At 44.1% G+C, this 11,866-nt stretch overlaps 1 protein-coding gene across 1 annotated transcript; it reads right to left on the reverse strand.

The window, feature by feature from the left end:
• Positions 1 to 10,162: 10,162 nt before the first annotated feature.
• On the reverse strand, positions 10,163 to 11,330 carry LOC140516137 (diphosphoinositol polyphosphate phosphohydrolase 3-alpha-like). The gene has a single exon (XM_072627114.1). The coding sequence runs from the start codon at positions 10,767 to 10,769 to the stop codon at positions 10,212 to 10,214; it is 558 nt and encodes a 185-aa protein (XP_072483215.1). The 5' UTR covers positions 10,770 to 11,330; the 3' UTR covers positions 10,163 to 10,211.
• Between the last annotated feature and the right edge of the window lie 536 nt (positions 11,331 to 11,866).

Consider the following 11,866-nt stretch of genomic DNA (forward strand, 5'->3'; position numbering starts at 1 on the left):
CAACAAGTCCCCACCCACCTAGCACAGCATGGATGTAATAACTAAATAGTAATTGTTTTTCTTTACCCACATACCCTGAGGGTCTAATTAAAGGGTCTATCCCTTGAGTAATTTAAAGAAGTGTATCTCACTTAAAGTGAGAATGTGGTAAGACTAGGGTCTCACATTGCATCCTGGGCCATCTTCAGTGGTCTTGATGAGTATCAGACCACTGGACCCAAGAAAGTGAGGCTGGTGACTTTGCACAGCCCTCCCTCACTCAAATCAAAGTCAACTGCAAGTCATGGCATCATCTCAATGTCATGATCCTCTTCGAGAACCAAAGAAAAACACAACAACAAGCTCTGGTCATACAAATACTAAATACTAATACTAAATCACTCTGGTGATACAAATGGTAAAATAGAAACACTAATACTAAGTACTAAAAAAGAAAGACAAAGCCAGCCCTTAAAAAGTTTACAAATCTAGTGGAAGAAGACAAACAGAAGCTGAAAAGCATATGGGGGGAGTGAGGGGAGGAGGGGAGAAGGGCCCAAGGGAAGTAACCTGGTAGAGAAGTTCCAAAGTAGTGAATCCAAAGGAGAAATGAGGACATTTCAGAGCTGGGCTCCCACCTTAAATGGAGAGTTAAGAGTTCATGGCCCCACCCTCAGTGAATATAGCACTGGGCCTGAAGTCAGGAAGACTAGAGTTCAAATCTAGCCTCAGACATTTGCTAGTTGTGTGATCCTGGGCAAGTCACTGTACCCCTGCCTCAGTTTTCTCAACGGTAAAACAGAGATCATAACAGAGTCATTGTGAGGATTTGTAAAGTGCTTAGCACAGTGCCTGGCACAGAGTAGGTGCTTAATAAATGTTTGTTTCCTTTCCCTCCCTCCATCCCAGTCTTCCAATCACAGAGACTCCATTACAGCCAATCATTTAAGAATGGAAAGACGAAAATTAGGAAAGAGCTTTTGTCTCCACCAGCAACAGTGGAGCCCCCACATTTCCACTAAAACATCGTGATCCCCAATGTGCTTATGAGGAATTAAAAACGGGGACAGCAGGAAGTTCTACAGTTTTGAGGAAATTGAGGTACAATGCTCAAGATAGCCTAAAATGGAAATGATTAAGGACCAGGTCAAAATCCCACATCCACAATTAGCTCACAATCAGGTGAGAACAAATAACCATTTTTCAATGGATGTGAGCGAGACCGGGTTACATCCCTCAGCATTAAAATAGAATCACCCTAAATTTGTTTCTGGAATTTACATTCAATGGAATGTAATGATTCAATATATAGTAGTTATTTCTCAGTAAATAAATGATCAAAGGATATGAACAAACTTGTCTGAAGAACCGAAAAGTATTCACAGCCACATGAAAAAAATGCCCATAATAAGAGAACTGCAAATCAAAACAAACCCGAGGATTCATCTCACACTCTGCAAATTGGTGGACGGGGGGAGGTGGAAATGGCAAAAATTAGTTACAATGTTGGAAGGGTAGTGGAAAGGTCCACACATGAATACATTGTTGGTAGATCTGTGAAATAGTACAGCCATTTTGGAAAGCAATGTGGAATTATGCAAATAAAGCTTTAAAAATATCCATACCCTTTGACCCAGAGATTTCATTAGTAGGCTTATACCTCAAGGAGGTAATTGATAAGAAGAAAGTACATACTCGAAAATACATAATACACTCCAAAATGTTTATAGTGTCATTTTTTTTTGGTGATAGCAAAGAGTTGGAAACAATTCAGTAACCAGTTCAATGGAATAATATTCATGTGCCATAAGAAATGACGTAAATGATGAATAGAGAAAAGCATGGAAAGATCTACATGAAATGATGCAGAGTGAAGTCAGCAAAGCCAACAAGACAGTACTATAACTACAGCAATGTAAATATGTGTGTCTGTGTTCATCCTTTGTTGCCAAAGAAGACCATGCCATCAGAGAAATGATGACATGACTTGCAGGTGACTTTGTTTTGAGTGAGGGAGGGAGGTGCAGGTCACCAACCTCCTCCACAGCCATCTGAATCCAGTGACCAGATATTCATCAGGATGACTGGAGATGGATGACTGGAGGCAATTGAGGTTAAGTGATTTGCCCAAGGTCACACAGATAATGGCTGTCAAGTATCTGAGGTGAGATTTGAACTCAGGTCCTCCTGACTCCTGCACTGGTGCTGTATCCACTACATCACCTTGGAAAGAACAAAGATACACCAAAAAAAATCAAAAGTAAATTGATCAAAATGATAAAGATCAAGGAGGACTCAAATGAAGAGGGACACCCCCACCCTACCCCTTGGTGGAGGTGGAAGGCCTACAAATGTCACACATAGCACAGACTCAATGTATTGATCACTTGCACTGCCTGTTTTTCCTCTCTAAAAAAATACTCTGTCAAATGGTTCTTGGGGGACAAAGAATGGAAAGGATATGTGGGATACCACAGGTATGTGAGAAACAGAAAACGTCAATAAAAAGTTATTAAACAAACAAAAAACCTTCCATTATTCAGTTCCTCCCTGGACTTCTCCCCTCAAGGACTGAAAGGACTTCCTCTCAGTGATCAGTATCTTAAGGCAAAAAGGGATACTTCTCTTAGCTGTGTTATGGTCAGTGGTGTGCTTTTAAGTGTTCAACAGCCAGCTGTCCATAAAGCAAAGCAAGACAACAACATAGCACACTTAAATATAATCTACATTATCAATACTTTCCCCATCACTTTCTTAAATCTAGACGGTCAAATCAAATAAACAATCAAGCCCTGATTTGTAGCGTTTCCTGATTTTCAAGGTATAAATGTCGCACTGAAAATTGGAGTTGTTTCCAGCATACTCCTGGACATGGTGTCAATCCCATCAAGTGGGTATGGAAGCCAGGATTTTATCTAGATTGGAGGTGAGTATGTTTATGATTAGTCAACTGACATTTATTAAGCATCTACTAAGTGCTGGGTGGTTCAGTGGATAGAGTGCCAAGCTTGGAATCAGGAAGACTTCTCTTCCTGAATTCAAATGCGGCCTCAGACACTATCTGTGTGACCCTGGGCAAGTCATTTAACCCTGTTTGCCTCAGTTTTCTCATCTGTAAAATGCAGCAGAAAGGGAAATGGGAAACCACTCCAATATCTTTGCCAAGAAAACCCAATTTGGGTCACGAAGAGGCGGACACAACTGAGACAACTGAATGAGTTCTGGGTGATAGTGCTAAACATTTATCACCTTAATCCCTTTCTCTAAGAAAGGTCTACACTTCTCTTCCTCTCCATGGTTTATCATCTCCATGCTGATGATTCTCAGATCTACCTATCCTGTCCCAATTTGTCCACTGACCTCCAGCTTCAAGTTTCCAAGTGCCAATATCCTGAAGACATCTAAAACTGAACTCATTCTCTTTCCCCCTCAGTTCTCCTCACCTTTTATTTTCCTTATTGTGGTTGAAAGCAATACCATCCTCCATTTCCTCAGATTTGAAGCCTACCCATGTTATCCTGGACTCTCACTCTCTCACCTCCCATATTTAACCTTTTGCCAAGTACTGTGGACTTTACCTTCCCAGCATCTTTAATATAGACTTCTTTCTCTCCTCACCTCGTGCCTCAGCTATTGCAAAAGAATCATGTCCAGATAGGTTGAGGGTGGCCACAACCCAGATCAATCACCAAAAACCAATGTTGATAATTTGACAAATTATTGAACTAGTTCATTCTTTAAAAACATAATAGAAAATGTATTCTAACCTCTCTGAGGAACAAAGCTAGGGCTGGGCTGAGGCAGAGAAGGGAGATCTCAAGGATAGTCATCATTTCAGGGCTGAGGGAAGTACCAAGCAAAGGGCAATTCTTTTCCCAGTTTCTCCCTCCAATGTCTTATCTATCCACAGCCATTATCACATAGACTGCTGTTTCATTACCTAATCATTTCCAGTTATCCGAATTTTTCTTCAACCATAAAGAGGCTGAGACTACTAGAGATAGAGATAAAAGTAAGATTAGACAACCTCTGCCTAAATGTTAGAAATTTTCCTGAGAATTAGGAGCATTGTGACTAAATTCACAAATTTTTATCTAAAATAAACTCCTTAAAGTCACAGAGAAGGGAACCTGTGGACCTTAGAAGTCATAATGTTTCTCTCTTGGAGTCAAAAATGGGCTAATAATTGGAACAGGATGCTATGCTAAATATTGGAAAGACTTTTCCACATAGACTGAAGTCTATGAGATTAACTGATTGGGCATCTTAAAGTGGAATGGAGTTTGCTAAATCAATCACACCTGTATTTGGAGCCTGACCCCCTAAAAGAGGAAATGATAAACTTTTCTCTCTGGTTCCAGGGATGATCTCTTCAACAAAGCTGAGGTATGCTTCATGTCCAAGGTTTCCCCAAAAGGAGTTAGCAGGGTCTTCTACAGAAAGGTACTTAATGCACAGAGGCTATATCAGGTATGGGACAACTATTGATTTCCTCAATCAAGAAATGGTTAAAACTCAAATGTCTACAAATGTGTTAACAAATACTTAAAATCTGAAACATGAATCCCTCACCTGTTATATATTATATTTCAGATATTTCATTTTCCTTTGTGCTATGTATGTCACACAAGTCCGGACCCCCAAGAAGATTCTCAAGTTAGGGAATGACCTGGCTTCTCATTTTTCCTCTGCCCAATGCCCTGGCAGGCCTACTCTTTGTCTACAAAATGCTGTAGTCTTTTGAGCAGTCAATGCTCCAGCCCTTGAATTTATGATGTAGCCTCCAAGCTTTGTCCATGCCCGGATTACCTACCATGGAGGTACTCGTGCTTCTGGGAGGTGACATTGTGCTTCCCTTACCATTCAAGCGTGGATGGCCTCTTTCCATTGGCTGCCTAGCTGGAACAAACTGCATCTTTAAAACTTCCCAAATGGACAAGGGATAGTATTTCCATGTTCCTCTCCCTCTCCCTCTGTTTGTCTCTGCCTATCTCTTCCACTCTCTCCCCAGAGACATTTAGGGAGCTGGGTGGCAGAAAGGGCTGCTTTCCCTCCCCCCACACCTTTAGGTTCTGAGAAAAGGGTTTGTGGTTTTGATCTGTGTTATTTGTCCTTTTCCATTAGAGACATAGGTGGTAGAGTCCCTGCTGGATCTGGATTCAAGCCATATCAGCCTCGGAGGCAGGATGCTGTTAGCAGCCCAGGAAGCCCTAAGAAATGAGGGGTGCCTGGGACTCAAGTGCAAGGGAAGCTTTTGTCTTAGAACTCGGTGGGACTGTACTCTATAGGGACTATGTTCTATAGGAAGTGAGCTAACTATGAACCTGATCTGGTTCTCTCTCCCCTCCCCAGAGTATAAGGTGGTACAGGATGGGATTATGCTCCCAGGCATTGGGGGGGAAATGTTTGTTCTTGTTATAGGTAGGTGGGGTTACACTGGATAGAGCCTAGAATTAGGAAGACCTGAATTCAAATCTACCCTCAGACACTTCTGAGCTGTGTGACCCTGGGCAAATCACTTTACTACTGTCTGCCTCAGTTTACTCAACAGTAAAATGGGGATAATAATAGCACCTGCTTCACAAGATTGTTGTGAGGATCAAATGAGATAATATTTGTAAATCACTTAGCATAGTACCTGGGATGTATTAGGTTTTTAATAAATACTTGTTCCTCCCTCCCCCATTATACCTTTGAAGTAAATATTCATTTATGAAAACCAATCTGAATGTTAAGTGCTCAGATGAATCTGGGGTCCAGACTGTCGTTCATTTATTCAGTCATGTCTGACTCTTTCTGACCTTGTGGACCATAGCATGCCAATACCATTCATGGGATTTTTTTTGGCCAAGATACTGGAATGGTTTGCCATTTCCTTTTCTAGTGGACTAAGACAAACAAAGGTGAAGTGACTTGCTGAAGGTCGCACGGCTAATAAGCGTCTGAGGTTACTCGGAACTCAGGTTTATTGATTCCAGGTTCAGCACTATCCACTGAGCTGTACCTTGTTGCCTGTACCTTGCAGTACAGGGCACTCCATAGTTGGAAGAATGCCATTGGTGGGAGTATGAACCAGTGGCAGAGATACTAGACATCCTCTAACCCCGTTAAAGGGTACTGAAGAACCCTTCTGGAGGAGTGAAATGTGACACACTCGACCTACGTGGGAGGCCCTAATATTTACTGTTACACTAGAAAAGTTCGTAGTTCATTGATCTGGACTCAGGAGAAGCAGTACAAACCAAAAAAAAAAAAAAAGCAACCAGGGATATGAGCTCAGGCTCAGGGTCACGTTAAGAAATTCATAATCCAGCTGCCATGCAATCTTAATTGCCATTAAATGGGGTGGGGTGGGGGGGCTCTTTCTTCTCTACCCTCCCACCCCAAGTTCCAAGGAAGAGGCTTCTTGAGTATTACGTGATTCACATAAGGAGAAGGGAAGAAGGAATATGTTGGTCTTTAGTTGTTTTTTTTTAATGACTTTTTCTGAGGAGTGGCTTTTCCTGGTTCAGTAACAAATCATTTTGGACACAGTCTCACAGACACAGGACCAAGTTGGGGGATGGCTGCATGGTTCCCAAGGGAAGTCTTTCAATGTTGAGCCAGAGCACATGTCTCTCCCTGCAGAGCCAGTAGGCACATGCGTAGCTCTGTGAGAGGGGCTCCAGGCCAACAGATGGGGGAGAGGAAGCTCCCCAGAGCATTCCTGTTACACTTAAGAATAACAAGCTGAAATCATCCTCATCAGTCCTAGTTCTCCTCTGGGGCACATGACAGTCCTTCAAGTAAGTGAAGACCCATATAGCCTGCCTCAATTTTTCTGTTCTCTGCGCTCAACAAACCTGGTCCTTTCTACCAATACTATCCTAACAAATTTTCAGGTTCCTCCACCATCCTGGTTGACTTTCTTAAAAAAAAGTTATATATCCATATTTACATATGTATATTTCAACATTTTATTTCAAATATAAAAACATTCACACCCGTCCTCCAAAATAACCATCTGAGCCAATTACATATTTTCACCAATTTTTATTTCCTCATTTTTTTCTCCTTAAAACAGACTTAGCCGAACATGCCAGACTTTTCTTGAAAAATGGCGCATTATTAGGCATACCCTAATGCTCATTTTTATAGAGTAGTCCAAGGGACCACTCTAATTGCTCATTTGAAGTTCTTATCCGTGTTGAGTGTAGCTCCAGCCAGTCCTAACCCAACTGGGAAACCTCAGCTGGTTTACAAAGTGAGTTTCATGTCACCAGTCATTCAGATTTGTGGGCAGGCTGCCAGCTCTTTAGAATTAACTCTTTAACCTTCATGGGACGGCCTCTTGACCACTTCAAAAACACATAAGGGAGCAAGAAAAAAAGTTAAGGAAGTATCTTTAAGCATATAAACTACACGCAAAGTTATGTACTAGTGAGTACCTGGGTGACCACTTACTGATGTTGTAAGTTTTTTTAAAAAAAAAAGACTTGGTTCGTGGGAGGGGGAAGAAAAGAGTCTTGGCCAGTTATGCTCTTAGGGCTAATTCTGTTAGACTAGTTTTAGGAAACATACTTAACAAGAAGCAACACTAAATATTTATATACTTTCAATTTCCTTTGGAATATGACAACTATACAATGTCTGCTTTTACAAAGAGCAGTTTTAGGGATTCAAAGTAATCCAGGGGATTCTGTGATTTGCATAGGGACTAAGGAGATCTATTTGTACACTCACCAGCACTGAAGAAATCTGATGTAGTACCACATATGGCAACTCTTTCTGACCAAAATTATAATAAAATGTGGATATACTGACCACTTTTATAAGTTGGTTAACATCAATACTGTGTATGTTCTTATGTTTACAGACTTATTAAGTACACAAGGGGCAGTCTGGCATAGTGGTTAGAAAGTTGGGCTCTAGGGTAAGGAAAGCCTGGTTCCAAGTTCCACCTTGGTGACTCTGTGCAAACCCCTTAATAGTGACTCCTGCCCCCAGTTAACTATGCTGCAGTTTCCTATGTTAATGGAATCACAGATCATATCTCCCCCCCCACCCCAAATTAAATTCCTAGGACAAACTAAGATCATGGTTATTATATCTAAGAATGCTGCCTATGAAGTGATCATAATATTTGAGTATATATGTATAAACATGGAGTCCATAAAACAAGAATCCAGTTTCTTTGGGCTGTTCATGTATAATTCAAAGAAACTTCTTAAAAGAATCAGTAAAGCTGAGAAATCTTGAGCTCATGAGAATTCTCAAAGTAGAAAAAACAATTTATGGGGTTTAAAAGATTTAATTAAGAAAAAAAGCCTAGGATGTTTAATGATGACGATGAAGCTTGTGGATAACCATATAGCCTACATAACTGACATAATTTGGAATATGAAGCTCCCTCTCAATAGTTGAGAAGAGTGGAATTAAAAGATGTTCTTTCCCCCCTACTTTCTTCATTTCTGTTTTGGGATATTTCCCCAATCCTGTTTTCATGTGGCCTACAACTTATACTCAATATAAATGCAAGATCCCATTTTTAGCTGTAACAATAACACTTCCAAAGTGGAACAGCACAACTTTTAATTTCTATCAGCATTTTACACAATGATATTTTAAAAGTTGGGTAATGATTTGTGTATTGAATAACAAAATGGTTTGAATTACATTGAATTTCCATTTTACACACTTATCAGGACATTTGTATTGAATTCAACATGGTTGAATGTTGTATACTGAATGATCTTCAGCTTCTTTTTCTTCTTTGAAATGTAAAAGGTCCAACTTTAATTCTGATCTGGAGGAGAAAGAAAGTTCCATAAGAGGTACTTGTATTGTAGAAGGGAGTCTTTAGATATTTTAAATGGTTTCCAAGGAAAGTCGATCTACATGAAGAACTTAATGCCATATGCCAATTTATAGTCTCAGAGTTCTGGGGTATGATCAAGTGTCCCATCAAAAATTTTCATTGGGTGACACCCACAATGCATCAGCAATCCTTAGTGCTATCTTCTGGAGTTGATAAACAATATTAGAGGTGCATAACATTTCAATGGTTCCAGAACAAGGTAGGCTACCCCTTCCTCTTCCCCTTCCCCACATATACGCACAGCTGTGTAGTCATTACATATTACACCTGGACATACAAAATTCAATTTCTGTTGGCTACTTGTAGGCAGGATAGAAAATGAAGGAAAAATAAAAAAGGTTTCAGGATGACCTGCCAAATCCCAATATCATTTTTATGACAAGAACTTCAAGTCATCTATCCAAGAACATTTTGTCAAAGCAATTTGAGCTATAGGGTATCTGGGTATGATATAAACTGTGGCCAAACACTTTTGAGGGGGCAAAATACCAAGAATTTATAAATGGGCTGAACTGCAAATCTTATGAAAAGGGGAAAAAAGAAATGCCACACCTGTGCATTTACCATCACCAATACTTTTTGCATGATAGAGAAAGGATGATGATTTTCTCTAATTATTTTAGAAAGTTGTAATGAGGGATAGGACTTGTTTGAAACACTGTCAAGCTGCACTACCTTTTATATATATTTGTTTCCTTTTTGAAATGTGTAGATTTAGAAATGGAACTCTGCATTATAGAACGCTTGCTTCCGGTGGGCCACATCATAATGAAGTATTTAGGAAAGTATCTAATATTCAAGTCATCCCTCTTATTTGACTTCCTTCAGAAAATACACAATACCCACCAGAAAATCACACGTAAACCAGGCTGGTATGGGAAACTGACCGAGATAGACCATTAGAATATGGAATAGAGGAAGAAGGTGAAGACGAATTTGAAGGAAAAGGAGTGAATGAGGATGTGGGTAGGAGGGGGAGGAAAAGGAGAAGAAAGAGGAAGGAGGAGGGAAAGAAAGGAGGAAGGGGGGGGAGTTGAGGGGCGAAGGGTGGGAGGGGCAGGGTAGGCACGCAGTTAAGGCATCTTTTGAAAAATCCCTTACGGCTTTGGTTTTACTGAATGAAGTATTTTACACTGGTACAGACCAAGGGCAATATTTCAAAGCATCCGCAAAGCGGGCAAAGGGAATACACAACGCAGAAGGGTTGCCATCGAGTTTCCAGACGCTAGCAGGTGAACGCAGACCAGAACCCCCCACTCCCCCACCCCCCCCCCACCCCGCCGCCGCTACCGGGCCGCAGCTTCCACCCCCCCACCCCCACCCCCTCTTCCCCGTGCTCTCCCCCACTTCTTTTCAGGATGACCTGGGCCACTTTTTATCTGCTGGAGCCTGAGGCGGGCTCGGCCGCAGGATGGCCCGCGTTATCGCCGTCGGGGCCATCGGAGCCGGCGGCAGCTGGTGGACCCCCTCCGGCTGGGCTGCTGCCACTCGGGGAGCTGGCCGACTTCCACTTCTCCAGGTACTCGGCCTGCACGGGTTTGTGGCCCTGCAGCACCTTGATGGCATCCTCTACCTTGAACCACTGGCGCTTGCGGCCGATGTTCACCGAATCTTCCCAGTCCTCCAGGATTTCGGTGACCGCGAGCACGTAGACGTGGGTGCGGTGTTTGCGCTCCAGGTTCTCGAACAGGCCCAGCAGGCGGCCCAGCTTGCCTCGGACCCCGGCCTCCTCGTAGACCTCGCGCACTGCCGCGGCGCCCGGCTCCTCCTCAGGTTCCATGCCCCCGCCGGGCACGATCCACTGGTCAGGGTGCCCGCTGCTGCTCACCAGCAGCACCTCGTCCTCCTGCTCGCCGCGGAAGCACAGGCACGCTGCACGCTGCTTGAAGCCTTCCAGGTCGTAGGTTCGGGTCTGGTCGGGCTTTAGTTTCATATTGGCTGCCTTCGTTCGTCGACTAGCGCCGAAGAGGCTGGAACTGGGGCGGAGGCTGGAGCCGCTGATGGTGAGGCCGCTGCTGCGGATGCTGGGGCTGCCGGTGTCTCTCTTTGGTCGCCTCGGCGTCGGATGCTGATGCTGCAGCCTCTGGGGCGAGGGACGCCGCTGCCTGGATAGAGTGGGATGCTGTTGGCTCGGGCTCTGGGACCGGCTGCCCCCGCCTCCACCTCCTTCGGAACCGCCGGAGATGCTGCTACGCCTCGATCGCTCCTGCCGCTGCTGCCGCCGCCGCCGCCGCCTTGGCGATCTCTCTTGCCGCGGTCTCTGCTGCCGCGGTCTCTGCCGCCGCTATCTCTGCCACCGCTGCTGCTGTCACTGCTGCTACTGCTGCCGCCACTCAGGAGCTTGGAGAAAAAGGGAGAGGTGCCGACGCACGAGCGACCTACCACCAACCAGAGCCCAGGGCGAGGAGGACGGGTATAAAAAGGGGAAGGAGGGGTGGAGGAGGATGGGCAGGGAAGGGGGAGGATGCTCCGGGAGCCAAACGCAGAGCGGGAGGAAGGGAGGAGGACAGGAAGAGGCGAGGGGCTGGGTACAGCGCGCCCCCGCTGTCCTTGCCAAATGGGGGCGGCCGGAACTGACCGCGATACTCCAGAGGAGGCGGCGGTGGGGAGGCGGGCTCATCGAGGCACGGGGCAGCGGAGATATCAGCGCGTGCTTGCCTTCCCCCTTTCCAATCTCCTTCACCACCTTTCCCTCCCCCTCCTAGGCTACCCCCGCCCCCCGCCCCGCACCGCACCGCAGTGGCACGCTACTGATTTCTGGGGGACTGGCAATGTGGTCACTCACTAGAACCCTCCAAATCCCTTTCAATCTACCTGCTGCCTGCTAAGTGTCGTCCAATCTAACACTTAGGCAGCTGATGTGCTGCTAAACTAAGTGGAGGCTTTCACTTGTATCTCCACGTCTCCGTTTGCCTACATTCCATTAAACACTGCCACTCGCACCCCAAACACACACAGTAAGACTGTTGGACACCCCAGTTGAGCATCTATGTATTCACTCTTGCCTCATCTACAAAGGGAATAATTATA

The sequence above is a fragment of the Notamacropus eugenii genome, chromosome X (assembly GCF_028372415.1).
Source record: "Notamacropus eugenii isolate mMacEug1 chromosome X, mMacEug1.pri_v2, whole genome shotgun sequence".
In the NCBI taxonomy this organism is placed as follows: Eukaryota; Metazoa; Chordata; class Mammalia; order Diprotodontia; family Macropodidae; genus Notamacropus; species Notamacropus eugenii.

Bases quoted from the DNA above. Each gene is read 5' to 3' on its own strand.
- LOC140516137 (XM_072627114.1), bottom strand. From the start codon at position 10,769: ATGAAACTAAAGCCCGACCAGACCCGAACCTACGACCTGGAAGGCTTC.